Below are 19,142 nucleotides of genomic sequence, written 5' to 3'. Positions count from 1 at the left end.
AATTAAATTGCAGTGCAATGAATATCATAATAGTGAATCAATACTTTAAGTAATTTTTAAGTACAGATTTCGGTGGAAAATATGTTTAATTGCCATGAAAATTATGTTACAATCCAAATCATTAAATCTTACAAACAGGCGTAATCTTCTATTTGCAAAATACTTCTAATTTTTATAGCATTTCCTAGCCTGATTTTTTGTGATTCACCCTATAAAATTAATACTGAGCCCCCAACCAAGAAATCTGAGACCAGAGCATAAAATCTGTGTATGTGAACTTTATATATTAACATAAAACCACACACACAATGTAGGCCAGAGAAGTTTTTGGAGCTAGTTATGTGTACAAAAGACCAAGGGAATAACGGAGCACTAAACTACAGGCTTATAAAGAATTAATGCTGTCCCAAATTTGATGGACTGAAATTTTAACCGCAGGATTTTTTTTTTGCACACAATAATCCACTAGCACATTGAACATTCATAATGCACAAAGGAAGTAACGGACATCCTGGGAACGAGGCGAGAACGTGCCGAGAGTACAGTAATTAAGTAAGATTGCTGAGTGCGGATGGAGGGATGTGAACGTCTAACAGGGGGATATGAAATGGATGAGATATTCCACAGTGAATGCTTTTATTGCTGCTTTCAGAGGCTGACAGGTGAGGAGTAATGGGGGTGAAATTTATCAATGACACATTACAACTTGAAATAGCCAGCCGATCAATGGCCGTAGCTTAAACAAAGTGCAAAACGACACATCTGACCACCATCAATCCCAGGGAGTGACGGCAAGCATTGCTGTTACATGCCCATAGGAGGAGTCCCAGCACCAACTCACTGACAGGAAACCTGCCTGGATATACATATGTGACTCATCTCCAACTGCTTTTTTATTTGCTCAGACCCTGTTGCAAATGACAAGACAACTCAATCAAAGCCCAGCTTTTTAAAACATTCTCAATTAATCTAACAAAACAGATTGCAAAAAAGATTCATTTTTATATTTCCTCCCTGCAAAAACACTCTTTATTTATATAAATTAATTTCCTCCTCCTCGTTTTAAGAGGGGAAGCGATGACTAAAAGAGTGCGATATGCTGAGCACCAGGAAAAATGTCACACTGTGCCTTTAAATGCTGAAATGAACACATTGAGAACTTCCTGAGTGTGACACCCCCCTTCCTCTGCTCTGATTGGCAGAGGCCCCCTTCCTCTCTCCTTCCCGATTGGCTACTGGTATCCAAGGGCTGGGCGGCGAGGTCTCTATAAATAAACCTGGTAGCTTGTGCTGTATCAGCAACCCTTCCCACAATGCCGCTCTCGCCCTCCCTTCCCTGCCTGTTACCTCTCTTTTTTTCCCCCCTTCTCGCTCTCAATCTACGCTGATCTGGCCGTAGCGCTCGCATAAACGCCATTCCCAAAGGGAGCGAATATTAATAAAATATAACAGGACAGACACATGCTCTTCTATAGACACACAGGTGCCTGGGTAGAATTTATTGTCACATATGCAAGTGTCACATCGCAGCAGTTAAATATATCAGGTGGTGTATGAAGTAATCATCCACTGCAATTAACCATGCAAAGACAACCCCCCCCAACTCATTCCACATCCCCACAGCTGACCAAACACAGCTGCCAGCTGCCAATCAGAGTGTCGCTATAGCAACAGACCAGCCTACTCCCTGTCTCTAAGGCACAGGAAGAGGATGGTAGTGTGTGCATGCGAACAGCTGAACAGCCCTCCCCATCACTCCCACCTCACCCTTCCCATGTCCGTACTGACCCCCTATCTTATTCCCTGTTAGGGTAATGGGAACGCTGGTGCTACTGAGCCAAAGTTGGACACACCATGATTGGCATGAAGGAAAAAGAGGACAGGGAGGAAACTCGGGGTATTATCCGCAACTTTTCTGTAAAAAGAAAAACATGGAAAACGACCACCGTAAACAGTGACACGAGAGGCTCCGTAATTCCTGTGCATCATAAAATCAAGCATCCAAAGCAGGAAGGAAAACTTGACCTTAGTATGAAGCAACAAGTTGGTGTTCCTTGAGCGTGTGTCGGAAAAAGGACATTGTAGACATACAGTACATAGAGGTGAATAAGGAGAGGATGTGTGCGTCACATCATGGCCCCTGTCTAACGTGCACTTGCGTGCCCGCAGATGGCAGGGTACAAGGGTGTCATGCCCCACATTAGAGGACTTCAAGTTTCAGAAGCTGTGAAACTCTGCCCAACAATATTACAGGTAGTTAAGGCAGGTATGGGATCTCCTATCTCAGAAATGAATGTGGAGATCACATTTTGCAGATTTTTTTTTGGTCAATATTGCAGAACTCGCATAAAAGTAGTTTTTAATCCAAGAAGTTTTCTGCTGGTCAGTGTGGTAAATTTGTTCTACCAAATTGACGGCTTGTGATATCTTTCACCCTCAACTGATTTAAATTTGAATGGGTTCCTAAAGAAATGACTGGATTTCACCAACAAACAATTTGCAACACAACGGATAAATATGACTGCAACTATAGAAAATTAGGCAGATATGACTGACTGGGACATATTTGTCAACATTTAATGGGATAGTTTGCATCTCATACATATGTGCAAACAACTGTCATTTAAAAGATATTTATCACATCCCAACACTACATTTAATTGGAAAAAGAAACATTGGAACATGCATTCAATTGTGTTAGGGGTCACAATGAAGTCTTCCCAAATTCAAGTTTGACGAAAGATTATTTATTTAAGGACCAAATGATCTTGTGCCGCCACCTCCCAGAATCTCCCTCTGGTCATCTCCACTTCTGATTCTCAGAACTCCCTCATTTGCAAGAGGACACCAATCTCAGTAGGGCTTCTGCAAAACTTTCAACCTTTCCACTAAGTTCAGCACCTCTCACCGTGTTATGCGATATAACCCCGTCCAACCTTTCCTTGGCGGCCAAATCCCAAACAGTACCACGGAGTACTTTAAACAGTCAGGCCCCCATAGCTGAGTCAGACTCCACACTATTAATAAAAAGCCATCTGGGTGGACGCCTCATACAGTGACACTGGTAAATTGAGAGCTCACACAGGGCATTAAAAATAAAATAAAATAAATCCCCCACCTCAAAATACCTCATTAGCTATATAGGTATGACGCCGGTCCACAGCAACAGCCAACACTAAAACAAGCACATTACTGTCTGAAAATTGGTATCCGACCAATGCTGATATGAGTTTTTCAATTGTTTCTAAATTCGCTAAAAAAAACATCTGGCCAATAACAGATTTTGCAGAAGGCAACATTTCTGGCCACTCAGAGATAGTTGTCATCTAAATGATCTGAAAATGGCCCTAAAAGATCGATAATGAAAATTTAAGGAAAGCTATTATATCAGTCAACCACTAACAATCAGGGCCAATAGCCTCATGGTCAGCACTCAAACATATAGTACTGTTGCACTACGGCCGTCCCGAGTTCGAATCCCTGTTTGAGGACCTTTCCCAATCTCTCCAACTTTGCTTCCTGTCATCTCTATACTGTCTTGCCATAATAAAGACAAAAACATAAAAAATAAATCTTAAAAAAATGTTTTAACATAGTTAACATTTCTCGCTATGACCATTAAGCTTTAAGTCCACTTGTCGTAAAACAGATGCACACCGACTGATGTCATGGACAATGTTGAATCTCCACCCTTCTTTATCCTTGAGTTTTAAACACGAGCTGCAGGACTCTAAGGAGCTTACGTGCTGATCTCTCGGTGAGACTGCACCTTCACAGCTCAAGGCGACTGCGAGCTCACGTTAACACCAGACTGGCTAATCTAAAGTGACCAGCACTAATCAAGCGCCCCTTGAGTAAAGAGCCACTTGCTCCAGTGGAGGTGGATGTTGACACAGAGCAAGGAGTGTAGGCCTATTCGTGTTGTTTACTTTCTTTCTTGGAAAGAGCACAGCAAGGATGATGTGAGGGTGAGTCAGGAGACACAAATACAGACTGAACGAGAAATGTGAATGCCTTAACAAAAGTGTATGTGAGCACGGAGAAACAAGAACATTGGGAAATATCAGTAGAAAAAGTTGCTTCAGCGTTTAATGTGTTGAATTTGATAGAGATGAGGTGGTGGTGAATGGATGGTGAATGGATGGGGTAGGATTGCTGCTCTGGATGTGCAGGTACACTGTGTGTGCATCTGGTGAACAATAACATGTTTTTGTTCTGATTCAGGCCCACCGCTAATCCAGCAGGAGGTGGGGAGATGAAGAGCCAATGAGCATGAAGGGCATTTGTCACTTTTTCCTCTAAATATGTGAAACAACAGATTTTATCAGCGCACAAAAATGAAAACTATAGGTAGACATCTTTCCACAATAGCTCGTGCACTAGTATAGGTGAATTTAATAAGACCACAGTAATAGGAGCATTGAAGAGAATTATTTGTGGTTAGAATTAAACCACACAAAAAATGTATGCTGTGATGTATGGAACAGTAACTTCATAGAGAATCTAAATGTTTTCAAATAAATATTGTTAGAACCAAAAGAAATACATTTCATTTATTCTAAAAAATTCTTTACCATCTTTAGTTCCATGAAGAACACTGGAGATGTATTAAAACTATTACTATTGAAAAATATTTCTTTTAAGTATTTTTGGGATACCCAAAATGGTTCTTCTATGGCATCTGCTTTTAGACAAAAACCCTTTAATGATCCTTTATTTTAGTGTGTATTAGTAGTTTATTATAGTGTGAATATTCTAACACCAAAAAAAAAAGCAATATCAATATGCTGTATCATCAGCAACATCCTATGTTCTGTGTTGAATGAAACTTTAAAATTACCCAAGAAACAATAATTCTGGATTTCAGTGGATTTTATATGGCAAAATCGTGCGCTTCACCTTTAGACTGAAAACCGGTGAGCAAACAAACATGAAAAGCAGTGTGAGGGAAAGGGGCAAAGGGCAAGGAGTGGACGCGTTGTTTGTATGAAAACTGTTACTGTCACTCTCTCTTTCACAGTCCAAACTCCATGCACCTTGATTCGGGGCTGTGATTCTCTGCTGATATGATGTCTCCAGATGCCCTATCAGCTCTTTTCTTTGTCTCATATAGGTGGATCCACAGAATAGAATTATTCCTGCAGCTTTCCCTGAACCCTATGGGTTACTTGCAGTTATATCTATCTTTAAAAGAGTTACTCAGGCTTCTGAAAGGCAGTTATACACACAGTGCTTGACACGCCAGACTGGGGTGGGGGGACGGAAATAGCAACAGGAGAAAAGTCAGCTGGATACACAGATAAAAATAAAAATTTAAAGCAGAAAATGCAAAAACACGTTGACGATTCGGTTACTGCTCATCCCAAAATCTTTTAACAATTGCATCAACAATAACACAAATAAACAAGCATCCAATTGGAAGGAAGCTGAAGGAGCAAAATGCCTGACAGTCTGCCACTCTTCAACTTTAGTCTCCATCAAGCCTACTGTGCAACAAGTGTATCAATTTTAATTGCAAACTTTGGACTTTTCGGTTTTGAGTCATTTCATGCAAACCGGTTCACCACTACCATAACAAGACTCAAACAACCAGTTTATGAATGGTTCAAGGCATCAACTTCATTCCCAAAGTTAAAATGGATATTGGGAGTTTGAAGCTAAATCCAGATTTGTGTGGTGTGGGGTTAGTACTTTGCAGCGTCTGTAGATTACTTGTTTGGAAACTTTCTTGAAATGGGCCAATTAAGCAATTATATCGTAACTGCATTAAGCAGCTTAATGCTTGACGGATAATTGAGTCCTTTAATTCCAATCCTGAACTGACAGAGAATGGGATGGATGACAAATAATGAAGGTTGGGTAAAACAAACCTATGTCTATCAAGCCAACTGCCACTGCACATTAGTATAAAACCAAACAATGAGCTAATGATCACTGCACCTTCCTCCAAATATATTCAGAACCACTGTACCACTGCCATCTTGTTTCATCAACCAATTATCATTTACAGCAAGATCTTTTAATTTTCAATATGGTTTGCTTTCATGTGAGCAAAATGGTTTACTAGAAGATAACTAAGCCATTGTTCTATAAAGTCCTCAAATGCAACAACATTAATGTTCTGAAATACTGAATCCATATAAAGACTGAAACAAAAAAAAAAAGACGGGAGAGCAAACCGATACCACCACCAGTGGAACAAAAGCAGAAATAAAAAAAATAATAATCTGCCATGACAACAGCCTTTTCTTGTGTCAAAACAGGTCAGAGTCACACTTATCTTTATCATACAGTCTTAAAATATGACTAGCAAACCAAGAAAAGCTGATTTGTGGTGTACGCTGTGCACAATACAGTACATGCTGGTCTACAGAACAGCATTCTGCTGCAGCTCTAAGATTCCCAGCAACAGAGCGATCACTGTGAGCTCACACCTCACGTAGAGCTCCCATAGCACACAGCACAAATTACAGCGCAGAAGTGACGCAAAGATCAAGCAGCCTTAGAAACCGTTCGAGAATGCGCCTATTCCCATGATTGTTTGAACGAGTTATAATAAAACAATGATGGGAAAAGGAGTGCAGATCTGTAGGGGTAAAGTGTGTGAAGCATTTGACTAATTTATGTCCGGTCTAAAAGGGAAATGTCCCTGGGTAGGCAAAATTTTACATCGCATAACCCAAAATTCATAAATAAACATAGCATTGCATTGATTTTTTTGTAGTTCATCATGTAAAATAATGTACATTGCGCAAAGGCTTAACTACTTTTCCAGACAAAACAAACAAATAAAATCCCTGATGACTTCCAACGTACCAGACAACGTTTTGACCAAACTGTATTTACATTCTCAAAAACCCAACTAAAAGCTATGTACTTCCTCAAATTCCAAAGCCCTGTCATCACCACAATTCGCTTACTTTTCCCTCAACATTCCATGCAGTTTTTGGTGTTGTTGACTGGATTCATGCTGTCAAGGACAAACTGTATTTAAGCTAGCTATTTCTAATGTTTACCATCGGTCAAAGGTAAATATGAACGAATGCTTGACAAATAACTTGGATGCGACTTCATTACCCAAAAGTCCTGACTTGAAATGAACGGCTTTACCTTTTACTTACTTCAACAGAACACTATTGCTATAGGATGAAATCAAGTATGAGCGAACACAGAATTCCCAACATCCATGCATGTTCACTCTCTTGCACAGCACGTGAACTGGTGTAAATTTGTTATAGATGCAAAGAGAGGTTGTACTAACTTCTTGCAGGCTTCCGTAGCAGGTGTGACTGGGGTAAGAAGCGATTCTGATCTGGGCTGCCAATCCAGGATTCGGTCGGCAAATTTGCGACCATTCTGTTAGAAGGCTGCGGCTTCTCCTCCACAGACGAAGTGATCACCATCTGAAATGCTTATGCGTTGGCCCGTGATATCCAAAGAATGACTCTAATCAAGTTTGTTGGGAATCCCAAAAAGTACTGAAAAAGTCGCTGACATCAAGTATAGAATAATCCTTCGCACATGCCTATAACTTCAGTAAATAATCCAGTAGGGTACATCCAATGGTAACTAAACTCAAGTTTGAACCGTGAAGGCAAGTTATAAAGATTAGGATTTAAATTTAAGCACAAAAATATCTTTCAATTACTTGCGAAATCCTGAAGTGACAGACAGAAGAAACTGATGAACGAAAAAGGCACCTTTAAGTTATTTCAAACACCGTTTCAGTTCTGTCCTTGCTATTCCCTTTATTACTATAATATTCTAAGGCAATGGATTGGGTTTCAGGCAACAATGCTCACTTTTGGCATAAAAATATACATATTCAAACTATGTATGTCTTATATACTTTATAGAGCTATATATATATATATATATATACTCTGCAACACACACACATATAGATATATTTCTGTTTATACGGGGATGAGCTTATTTGGTTACTAAAGTTTGTTTTACTTGTACTCTATCTAGATTCATTGTCCCACAATAATGAGTGGATTCCATTGAACAAAATAGCAAGAACTTTTGGAGAAACTGTTCACAACAGTGGGATAAGATCGAGATCCTTGTTGAGACAGGACCCCCCACTTAAATTTTCCAAGCCAGATAATTCAGCAGCTGACAAGGAAACCAGAGCTAAACCTGGAAGTGTTGGTAGCCTTAAGGGTGGGGGTTGGGGTCTCAATTTTCAACACCATTTACCCCATCACTCCCGCTAAAAATAACAGGCGTTTCTTATATTCTGTCTAGGTATCCTACAGTAGCTTAAATTAGTCAAAGGCGGCAGGTGCTCTCTGTAACAATGGCTGCGCTGCCACTTTCCTCAGTTATAATCTGAATCCTGATAAGCGAAAAAATGCAGCTCCAGATAAAAACAAAAAAAATCCAAAACTAACACACAAAAAAAAGGTATTTGTGACTTCCTTGTGGGAAAAAAAACGAGTTACCCTCCCCCCTTTATACAACTGGCAAAGTCTGCAGGTGTACAGGCGACCTTATTCGCTGGCAAGTCAAAAAAAGGGGGAGGAGGGAGCCAGGAGCTCAAGACACGGGTGACAACAATCTATAGCTTGTGATAAATGTTTTCGTGGGCTGCAGGATCAAAACAAACACGTGCATGCACAAACAACTACGACGAGTCAAAGTGCTGAAGTGCAAGTTACAGGCACACAAAAAAATGCACAACTACTGGAGAGGGGAATAAAAACTTGCCGATTTCACTATGACACTTTTTTTTTGTCACAACACAATGAGGGTGAAAATAGAATTTAGTCTCAATTATAGAGCGCGAACGTCAAACGAATAGACCGCGCTCCAAATCGCGCAGCCTCTTCAGTTCTGTAAAGAGACGTTTCGGTTACGGGAATGTGCTTGGCATTTAAAAAGAAAAGCGGAAAAAAGGGGTATCCAGAAATGAGTCCAAACAATCCAAGCGTCCCGTTCTCCGGTCAAGCCGTGTATATTCAGTCAAAAGTTAGGATTATAATGGTCGAGCTGTTGTCCGACGGTGAGCTGTCAAGCCGCCTCAAAGAACAACAGGGACCGCTTAGTTCGCGACTGACAATTTTCAACTTTCCGTCGACCATAGAAACGGAACTCAAAGCGTCAGCGAGTGTTCGCGTGAAGAACGTCGGCCGGCGAACAAACGGACGTTACTTCCATCCTGAGCTGTCACCGCGCTCGCAATTCCGTGCAGTTTAAGCCGGGCTTCCGCGTACGCTTTCAACGGACTCGTTCGCCGTCGAAACTCCCGCTTTTGGATATCGACCCTCAACCGTGACGCTCCTTCGCGTTGCGAGGCTTCTCCGCGAAATTGTATTTTCCTCCGACAAGTCGTTCTTTTCCAGCCAGTCTCAAGTCGTACTCTCAGCTCGCCCGTTATTACTCCTTGTTGTCGAGCCTCTCTGGCCGGCACTGGATCCACACCCTGCAATGAGGATTGTTCCATCCACATTCGAGTGTAGGGGGGGATACAGAAGAGCCGCTCTGTGGAGGAGCTCGGTTGACGCAGCTCCCCACGCTTCAATGTTTAAACACCAAAAGCGGAGGGCTGCCATGAGAACCGTGAAACGCGTTTCAAAAGGAGTGACGCATGACTATGTGCTTATTTACCCAGATTTCATCAGATCTAACAAGGCTGCGCCACAAAACGCATATTCTCGAGCATTTAAAAGACCTAGCATCCCCCGTTCCAGCTTAGTAGCGCCACCAAGCCGCTTCTCTCCATTTATAGTAACTCCGCAGATATAGATATTCACACAGCGCGTACATATATATAGACCGCTGGAATCATTAGAGGCAAACCGCTCGACACGATTACAATACTCGCATTTTCGCGATCGATCAAACGCAAACATCTGTAACTTGGGCCTAACTTTTGTAACGCGTTACGCTCCATGCGGGGCGCGAAGTTATCGGAGGTTGAGCTCTAACGCGAAGGTCAAAGAAAAGAGAGTCGAGGTCTTAAAAGAATATGTAATCTTTCCACATACAACTATACGTTAGGTTTTAGTATGCGCAAAACATATTAAAAGTATATGCTCGCCAGAAAAATATCATTAAATTAAATTCGTATTATTTTAAGCTCCTACTTTTTTTCAGTCATTTTATGTCAATGGCAATGTAAAATATCATATATATATATATATATATATATATATATATATATATATATATATATATATATATATATATAAAGTTTGATTACAGCATCACATTAACACAGTTGAAGGCTTAAAGTGGATTATAAAAATGCTGACAAACTAGTACCTGACTCCTATAATACGCTCAAGAACTTATATTTTTTGCATACGAGAACATTTACAAAACAACAGGACAAGGTCGGTTCTAGTTTTTTTTTTTTTTTTTAAATGCCACCTAGAATTCACATACCGATGCCACCGACATAATTTGAAACACTTAATTCTACATTTGCAACAACTCTCGGGCAACACCGTGCGCGCACGACAAAGCAGTCGTTTTTCCGTGCCCTTTAAGTTTCAAACTTTTCTGTGCTAAAGCGCGCACACACGCCGATGTTCCTTTCCATGGAGCTGCTCCTCAAATCTCCCTCCCTCCCTTTCTGCTCGCGCGCGCTCATGGGTGCTACGTTCTCCACCCCCCCGTGTGCGCGTGCGTAGGGTCTGTTGCTATCCGACGCCGCGGCAGCTTACACGCGATTGGTCAGAAGCGATCCCCGTGGCTGTTTGCATTGGTCAGCTTGGCATGTGGGCGGAGAAGAGACGAGAGACTGCCCTTTCCCCCAGCTCCTTGTTGTCTCCAAAATACGCCGCGGAAACAGGATGACGTGCCCGCGGAAATAACACAAGACTTCAGGTAGATTGATATGGAAGGAGAGACAACAGCGAAAAGTTGAGAGAGAAAGAGAGAGAGAGAGGAACTGTCATCGCACACGAAACAGAATATATCTGAGAAGTGTTGCATTATTAGGGCAAACCTTAAGTGATCATCAGTCATTCATGTTACTCGTTAACTTAGTTACTATACCAGTTATTAAAATGAAAACGTGATAAGGTTTGAGATGGCATGCAAAGCGAGTATTTTATCTTAAGCTACTCAAAACTTTTCTACCTGCCATTCCTTCATTTTGCACATAAGCTCTAATCACAATCAGAAAAACTTCCGAATAGTCTTAAAATCCTTACGCCGGTAACGGGTTGCATTAAAACGTTATGTAAAATAATGGCCTCCCATACAGTTTAGGTTACAGTCTTTACAGTTTCGGTTTACCCGCATTTGTACTACACTGAGATTCGTGGAGATGTAAAAAAAAAACCCATGCTTGATTAAAACATGTTAACACTATATTGAGTGTTAGATTTTTTTTTTTTGTAATTTGGCCATACTGTGGTTAGGAATCATGTTTTAAAACCCCATTGCGTGCGGGTTGGTAATTCCTCTATGTTCTCCCCTAAAAGAGCATAAGGGAGGGGGGGTCGATGGTGGTGCAAAACGAGGTTAACCATGCCGTCATTCATCCTCCATGACTCCACAGAAGCCCGTTTATATGCATCTTTTCACGTATCTTTCTTTTGATAGGAGAAAATGATCTATATGACTATTTGCATACATATATGTCTGTGAGTGTGTGTGAGAGAGAGTGTAATCTTGTTAGATATTAAATGATTATGTACTCAAACAAGCATTTTCCTTTAAATATACATTTTCGTAAAAATAATAAATTCAGCTAATAAACTGATAAAATAAATTTATATTTAGTAGTTTTCTATGAGGGAAAAGTACGTTTTAAAATGCTATTTAACGCTATTAGCTTGCTAAATTCTTACATAACTGCAATGCTTTTGAAAAAAAAAAATTTTAAATACGTTTTAGGGTTTTATTATAGTTTGCTGTCAAATAGTCTTAATTTAAAACTTCAAGAAAATTTAACTTTCCTCTTTTCTCTCCCCCGCTACAGCAATGCGCACGCCCGTGACAGCTGCGGCAGCCCCTTATGTGTCACATTATTATTTTGGTTTGTAAAGCACAAATGTACAGATAAACGTCTACGTGTATAAGTGAGCTGGTTCTTGAGAGGAAATGTGACTCGGTTCCAATAAATCACCTTTGCAAAGCTCCCAGACACCCGAGATTAAAAACGCAAGGCGAAGATTCCGGGACTCACGTGCCTTGCAGCAAAATTCCACCCGGCAACTACACATTGTACCATGGTAACAGCCCTGCCATTGGTCCCGGGTGCGTTTTGAAATGACCAATGGGAGGGCCGGCAGCGGGTGATGCGTGTTGCTAGGTAAACATGATGCAGTGGGAAGATACGGTAGTCGAACTTCACTGAAGAAGCTAGCAAGCGCAAAAGGAACGGCGGGGTAACACAGCAGCGAATTACAATTACACTGCGGGGAGGTTGCCGGGGTTGTGTTTCAGCTCTGCTCACGCCAGAGATGGGTTTTTTTTTTTCTCCATTTTAAAGTGTGCATTACAGAGTTACATTTGTCTGTTTGGACACATGCAAGTTAAATAAGGCAACAAAAATGGGCTTTCCACTAGGAGCAGAAGATGAGGAAGGCATGCTGACCAAAACAAATCATATACTCTTCAGTGCTTTATTTTCAACCTCCTTATTGACAGGCAGAACGGCCAGATATACATCACAGCACTCCCAGCAAACACTTCTCATTGGCAACTGGCTTGTCCACCAACAGTGGGATATTTACAACTAAGTAAAGCTGACCTCCTAGTCCCTAAATATTTAAAATAGCCACCTAAACGGTGTGCTTTCTTTGGACCATGTCGATTCTGTATATCCAAGAGCAATATAACAAAACATGTCAATTATGGAACGAACACTACTGAATATATAGCTAGGATCAGAAAGTGCCCTCTCGTATTCAAACGGTGAAGAAGTGGCCGACAATAAATACACATTTAATTCATTATCCTTACGGTATCCTACAGTAAACTCAATTTTAGTGTTTTTACTTACATTTTTTTAGTTGCAAGGGAGCTAGCTGATGTCCTTAGCAATTACATATCCTACAAGTGGTTTAGTCATTTGAAAGCGCACGCACAGGATACAAAGCTGTAAAAAACTTGTTTCCAAACAGAACAGTTGTCCTCATTACACTAAAGTTACCTGCGACAAAAATGGCCCAATGTTGCTAGTGCCATGGAACTTCTGCCAAGAAACCTAAGATGGGGTAGGGTCAAGTTTACTATTACAGAAGTTTGAAGTTTCATCCATAAATAGGTTGCATGAGGTGCCATGCTTGAAGTTATGGATACAAACGCTAAAGATGTCCAACAGTTAGGACATGGTACCAGCTTTTATGAAGTCACAGCAAGTGCTTTAGGAATTAAAATACTTCAACTTATTTTTTTAACTACAAAAACAACATCTCTAATTTGTTTTGTTTTATATAAGACGCAATTTTATTACACACATTTATTAGTATTATTATTTTTCACAAACAAATATTTCTAAATGATGGCCCTCCAATGGTGGCATTGCTGTATAAATAATTGGTCATTCGAGAAAACCATTTCCTACGAAATTGTAATTTGCTTCCACTCTTCACAAATAAGATTAAACCATTTCAGCACAAATTAATATTTACCATTCATGCATTTATTTGAGTACACTGTAAAAAAAGCTATTTTTTCTTCCGAAGTTGTACGTTTTGTTTTTCTACTTTTCAAGTCTAATGCAATGGGTCGTTTGGCATTTCTTTGCAATTGATTTTGAAATTTACTACAAATTTCTGAATGGCTATTTCACTAACTTGTCAATGTAACTGTAAGAAGTGAGAATGTAAATGTCAGCCAGTCCTTATTGCAAAAAAAAATTCTAATAATTATTAAAAATGTATCATGTATCACCAAGCTTTGTTTAAACTTCAGTACAATATTCTGAAACGATTAAGCATTTTGGAGCTGTTGTGTACCAGCCCTTTCTTTTTCCTTATAGTTTGCAATAGTTGCCAGTTAATGTGCTAATTTCTTTGGATTCCCCCCTAAATTTACAGATATAAAAACGTTGCTGATGTGATTAGTACGGGCACATCGCACTAAATTAAATATGTTCTGTAATAATACACCCATGTACATGATGATCAGAAAGAGACAAAGCTTGACAGTATCTGTCCACACGTGTCAGTGCACTTAAGCCTGACCCTTTCGTGGAGCGAGACGCAGGAGAATCCCCACTGTTAATCCCTGATGAGCCTTACCCCCACCCTGCCCTCCCTTCCACAGCACGACCTTTCACCTGAAAACCACACATCTAACACTTGCACAGACAGTCAATGAGAGAAACAATGAGGGCGCTGTCATCCAGACCACACTAGTGTCACCTCTTTTTCATGCAATTAATCTACAATTGTTTGGGGTAATTTTTTTATTGTATGCATTAGGGTTTCTAGATGTAATGACATGAGCAACAATAGAGGGAATATGGCTGATTTTCTCTCTTTACAGTTCAGGGAGAGTTTATAAGAGAGATCTGGCTGCTCATGGGCCATTCCTACAGGTGCTCCTGAAAGCCTTGGGGTGACATGACAATAAGCAGCGAGATTTAAATATTACATAATTCATTTTACACACAAAAAGAAAATACAAAATATCAAATGAAAAAGTATGTCACATAAACTATGCTAAAAAAACAAAAACAATTAATAGCACTACCTAGTGATATTATTACTGGTGATATACCTGGGATTAACAGAAAAAAAGGCATGCATAGAGCTCTGATAATTGAGAAGGTACTGGTGGTCCCTCCTCTACTGCCCCTAGTGGCCAAACCAAGTCACTGCAGGAACAGGGAAGAAGCTATAGCAGTGGGAGAGAAAAAGCCTTTTAGATCAGCACTTGCTGAATTCAGTGAATTAGGGACAGGTTTTTTTAACCAGCTACCTTGTTTCTAATATATATATATATAAATAATTTTACCTCCTGGCAAACTTTATATTTTTCATTTTGTCTTGAAGTCTTTAAAGAAAGAACAGATAGAATGAGCGATAACAAAGTGGGTCTTATTATATTATATATTATTAAAACAGTATAGTAAACCAAACAATAGAAACAAATAGGCAAACAGAAATATAAAGATAAATAAAAATACAATAATAATAATAATAATAATAATAATAATAATATATATATGAAAGACAAAAGCACCAAACAGAATTAGGAAAATAAATGAAAAAGGGGGAAAAATCTAAAGATTAATAAACAGTAGTATATAAATAATAATATAGTATATAAATAATATCAAATAATACAACGATTAAGAAGGAGAATGTGAGACAAACTTTGCATCACCTAAAAACAAATGTAAACCATCGTTTACAAATCTCTTTATAAAAAGTTATGGAAGTAATGTTGACACTTTTTTTCCCCCAAGATTATTTAACAAAGGTTTACAAAACCTAAAATACCAGCTTTGCATTTCACACAGACGCAGGAGTTGTTGAACGTGATCTAATAGCAGGACTGGAATAAACTAAGGCCACTGGACTTGCCAAAAGGACAAACCATTAAAACAAATCAATGTAAAACACATGTCAAATATATCTCCCCATTACAAGGCATGAGTGCTATAGACAATCTATTTGAGAGGAAATGATGCCCAACGTGAACATTTCCGAAAAACCTATAGAGGTTCAGCAGCTTTGTCTTTTACCTCTGTTTAGATGTCAGCAGCCAAATCTTTGATAGTTTTGACAAATGTATTCAATGTAATCTGCAAAGTTACAAAAGAACAGATTGATGTGTCTAGCCGATATGTTTCAGGGTTGCATCCATATATATCATTTAATCACATAAAAAAATAAGATATCAGGGTCATCACCACTCTTCTTAACATAAAGACATCACTGTTCATTTAGCCAGGTATGTAACTGAAGAAAAGGCTTAGGCTGACGATACACTGGGCCACTTTTTTGAGCAATGTTGCTTGGTCCCTTTTCATTTGAGAATGGATAACAAATTTCTATCTGGATAATTTAGATCAGTCTTGGGCCCTGTGTCTCACCTGGTTGACCGTTTACGGCAACATTGGCCAAAAAGTTGCCCAGTGTATCATCAGCCTTACACTTAGTAAACAGCTTCAACAATTACTGCTCACGTAACAGACTAAAATTAAGTCGATACATTTTCGGTCACACCAGTTGAAAGGACAATGTTGGCTATTTGTCTGTCTGGTTTTATAGATGTAGCAGCTAAACAGAAGGACAGCGCATGGAAAAAATAAGGAGCGGTCTATGCATGAGTTCGCTTAAAATGAACTCATCCTTAGGCCATCCAAGATGAGATGAGCTTATTTCTGTATTTGAACAGATCTGTAGTAAAATGGGAGTCCAAACGGATCACGTGACAATAATCCACACAACTCCAGTCCATCAGTTAATGTCTTATGAAGTGAAAAACTGTTTGTAACAAATCAATGATTAAGGCATTTTAATATTACATTTTACCTTTGCGCAAATATGAGTCCATTTTTTTTTTTTCAACGATATTAATTTATAGACTGGAGTCACTCGTAGATTTAGTAGTCGGATGTTTGGACTCTCATTTTGATGGGACCCATTCACTGCATTGGTGAGCAAGTGATGTAAACGTCTTCAAATCTTTTATGGTTTTACTTACCCTCAGTTAATCCAAGGTAAACAAACAGCAAACTTTTATTTTAGGCGAGAACGGTTCCTTTAATACAGCCAAAACTCCACAATCGAGGAATCCAAATGCTTTGTGATTTTTCTTGCCTTCCTCGAATATAATCTAAAACAACATTTATGCTAAAAAATTTTACATATGTTTTATATTATTTTTAAAGATCTAAGATGTATTAAAGATTTACAAAATATTAGCGTAAACAAATTTCAAACAGTCCTGAAGAGCATCCCAACCTGAATGATTAAAACAACCATTTGAATTTATTTTGCAATATGTTAAACTGCAAAAAGGCATTGGCATCATGTTACCAAATTACAGTTTGTATCAAAATACTCTCTTTAAAATGTAATAACATTCCCCATTTTATTTTTCTGCTAAAGTCACATAAGCAGCACCAGTGAACAAAATAATCCTGATCAACAGCCAAATAGCATTTAAGCAGCATTTTATCATACTTACATTCATGTGATATACATTCACATTGTACAAGTAAACTGCAAATGATAAGTTATATATATATATCATTTATTATATCATTCATTTAGGCAAAGTCGAATAGTCATTGGTAGTTGAAAACTTAAAGCGCCACGTTTTCTAGAGTTATCGTACAAGTGGTTTCAAAAGCAGTGCTGCTGAATATACAAGGACTGTAAAGCAAGCAGTTGATTTCCACCATGCTCCTTTTTGGATCAAATATACCCCTGACATCTGAACTGTCAAAACAGCAATCCTCAGACTTCGGTCCACATGAACACCTAATGCCCCTCTGCCACCTTTCCTTCTCTTCTTCCTCTTCCCCCTGTCTGTCCCATTCCTCCTATACTGCACATACGATGTGATTAAGCTTCTGTTAAGCCAGGCATAATCTCTAGAAGCTCTGGCTATTTAATTCTTGCTGTGCCAGCTTAGAGCAGTCATGGAGCCTGGCAAGGGGTGTGTGCAGGCATGCAGGCACACAGACAGGCACTTTGGCTGTCACAGTCAGTGCATGAAGCAGTCTCGCACTCCCATGGCGACAACAGGGCCTTTTACATGGACACATGCAGTTTACCAACCATGGGCTTTGAAACAGGCATGTTTCAAATATAGGCTACCGAAACGCACATACAGATGTTTAAAGACAGGCACAAGCACATATCTAGAGATGCATGCGTGTGCATAGCTGGCCACAGCCTCCTGCGGTCAAGTGATGAAGTGTTGACTGACAAGCTTGTTAGTATTCGTTTTGACAATTTGTGGAACCCATGTATGCAGTGTGGGTTATCTAAGGCAATCCGGATTGACGCTGGATGTCTATAGGTGGGACAGAATGGGAGTCTAGCATCACCTCAACTATGTCCATTGCTTTGGGGTTAGAGTTTCCAACTACAGCTTTCCTGAAATATGCAATACACAAGTGTCTGAATTGTTAAAAAAACAAAATGATAAAAAAAATTTAAATCACCCCAACATATAGCATAGAGCTTTCTGACCCTTCATAAACAGCAATGGAACTGAAATGTTCAAGCTCAAGATAAGTAGCAAGAAAATTGTTAAAATAGTCCATGCGACACTAGTGCTTTAATGTTGTGAAGCTACTACAATACAAAGAAACAAAAATAACTATATTTGAATAATTTCTTCTCTACCATGTTTGTCTCTGACACGCGTTAACAAGAGTACCATAAAACGTGTAAAGTGTTTCCCACTAGATTTTGTGAGACTTGCGACAGGAGGTGATGTCACATGTTAATTTGCATATTTATGATATCATTGCGTCAAGTTGGCGTTTGAGTTTTGGCACTTCTGATTTGTTCTACTCTATAAACTGTGATACTGTACTGTACTGTACTACACCTGAATGCCCAATAAAGCTTTTCACAATATACTTTCTGTTGTCGTACATAAAACATAAGTATAAATAACAACCACGACACATTAATACTAGGCTACATGTTAAGCAGGACTCACTCTCTCTATACTCCTTAAATCTTGGTTTATAATCGCGACATTGTCTGATAAAAATCAATCTAACTAAAAAGCAACTACATGCGGTGGTTTTGGCTATATTACCATTTGTAACAAACTATGAGCATATTAACAGACAAATTATGTTCATATTTAAAAGTCCAAACAGTCAGTAAGCGACAGGTGCTTGGAAACGCACTTTTGTAAATGGTTTATTGATGAGTCTGTTGCGTTACAGCAAAGTAAGACAAGAAACTGTTGAACTTTTGAAACATTGTTTTGTGCACAAAAAGTATTCCTGTAGCTTCATAACATTACGGTTGCACCACAGACGTCACATGGACTATATTTAATGGTTGTCCTTAACACTTTTCTGGTCTGTGAATGTTTCCATTGCATCGCTGTCCTTAAAGGGTCAGATTTTTATTAAAATGTCTTAAATTGTGTTCTAAAGATGAATGAAGGTCTTACAGGTTTGGGACGACAAGAGGACGAGTAATTAATGACAGAATTTTCATCTTTGTGTGAATGATCCTTTTAAC

General features: G+C 39.2%; 1 protein-coding gene across 3 annotated transcripts in view; it reads right to left on the bottom strand.

The window, feature by feature from the left end:
• dyrk1b (dual-specificity tyrosine-(Y)-phosphorylation regulated kinase 1B) overlaps positions 1-19,142 on the bottom strand; it is a 42,561-nt gene that overhangs the window by 12,517 nt on the left and 10,902 nt on the right. Inside the window, exon 1 of one of the 3 annotated variants that reach the window (XM_043261516.1) lies at positions 7,262-9,709. The exons of 1 other annotated variant lie outside the window; for it this stretch is intronic. In XM_043261516.1, coding sequence (XP_043117451.1) covers positions 7,262-7,403 — 142 coding nt within the window. In that variant the 5' untranslated portion in view covers positions 7,404-9,709. Of the gene's footprint in view, positions 1-7,261; positions 9,710-19,142 lie in introns of those variants that run through there. One more of the 3 variants, XM_043261517.1, reaches the window with a different exon arrangement.

Source organism: Puntigrus tetrazona, chromosome 16, assembly GCF_018831695.1.
Source record: "Puntigrus tetrazona isolate hp1 chromosome 16, ASM1883169v1, whole genome shotgun sequence".
In the NCBI taxonomy this organism is placed as follows: Eukaryota; Metazoa; Chordata; class Actinopteri; order Cypriniformes; family Cyprinidae; genus Puntigrus; species Puntigrus tetrazona.
This window is presented reverse-complemented; position numbering and strand designations above follow the sequence as displayed.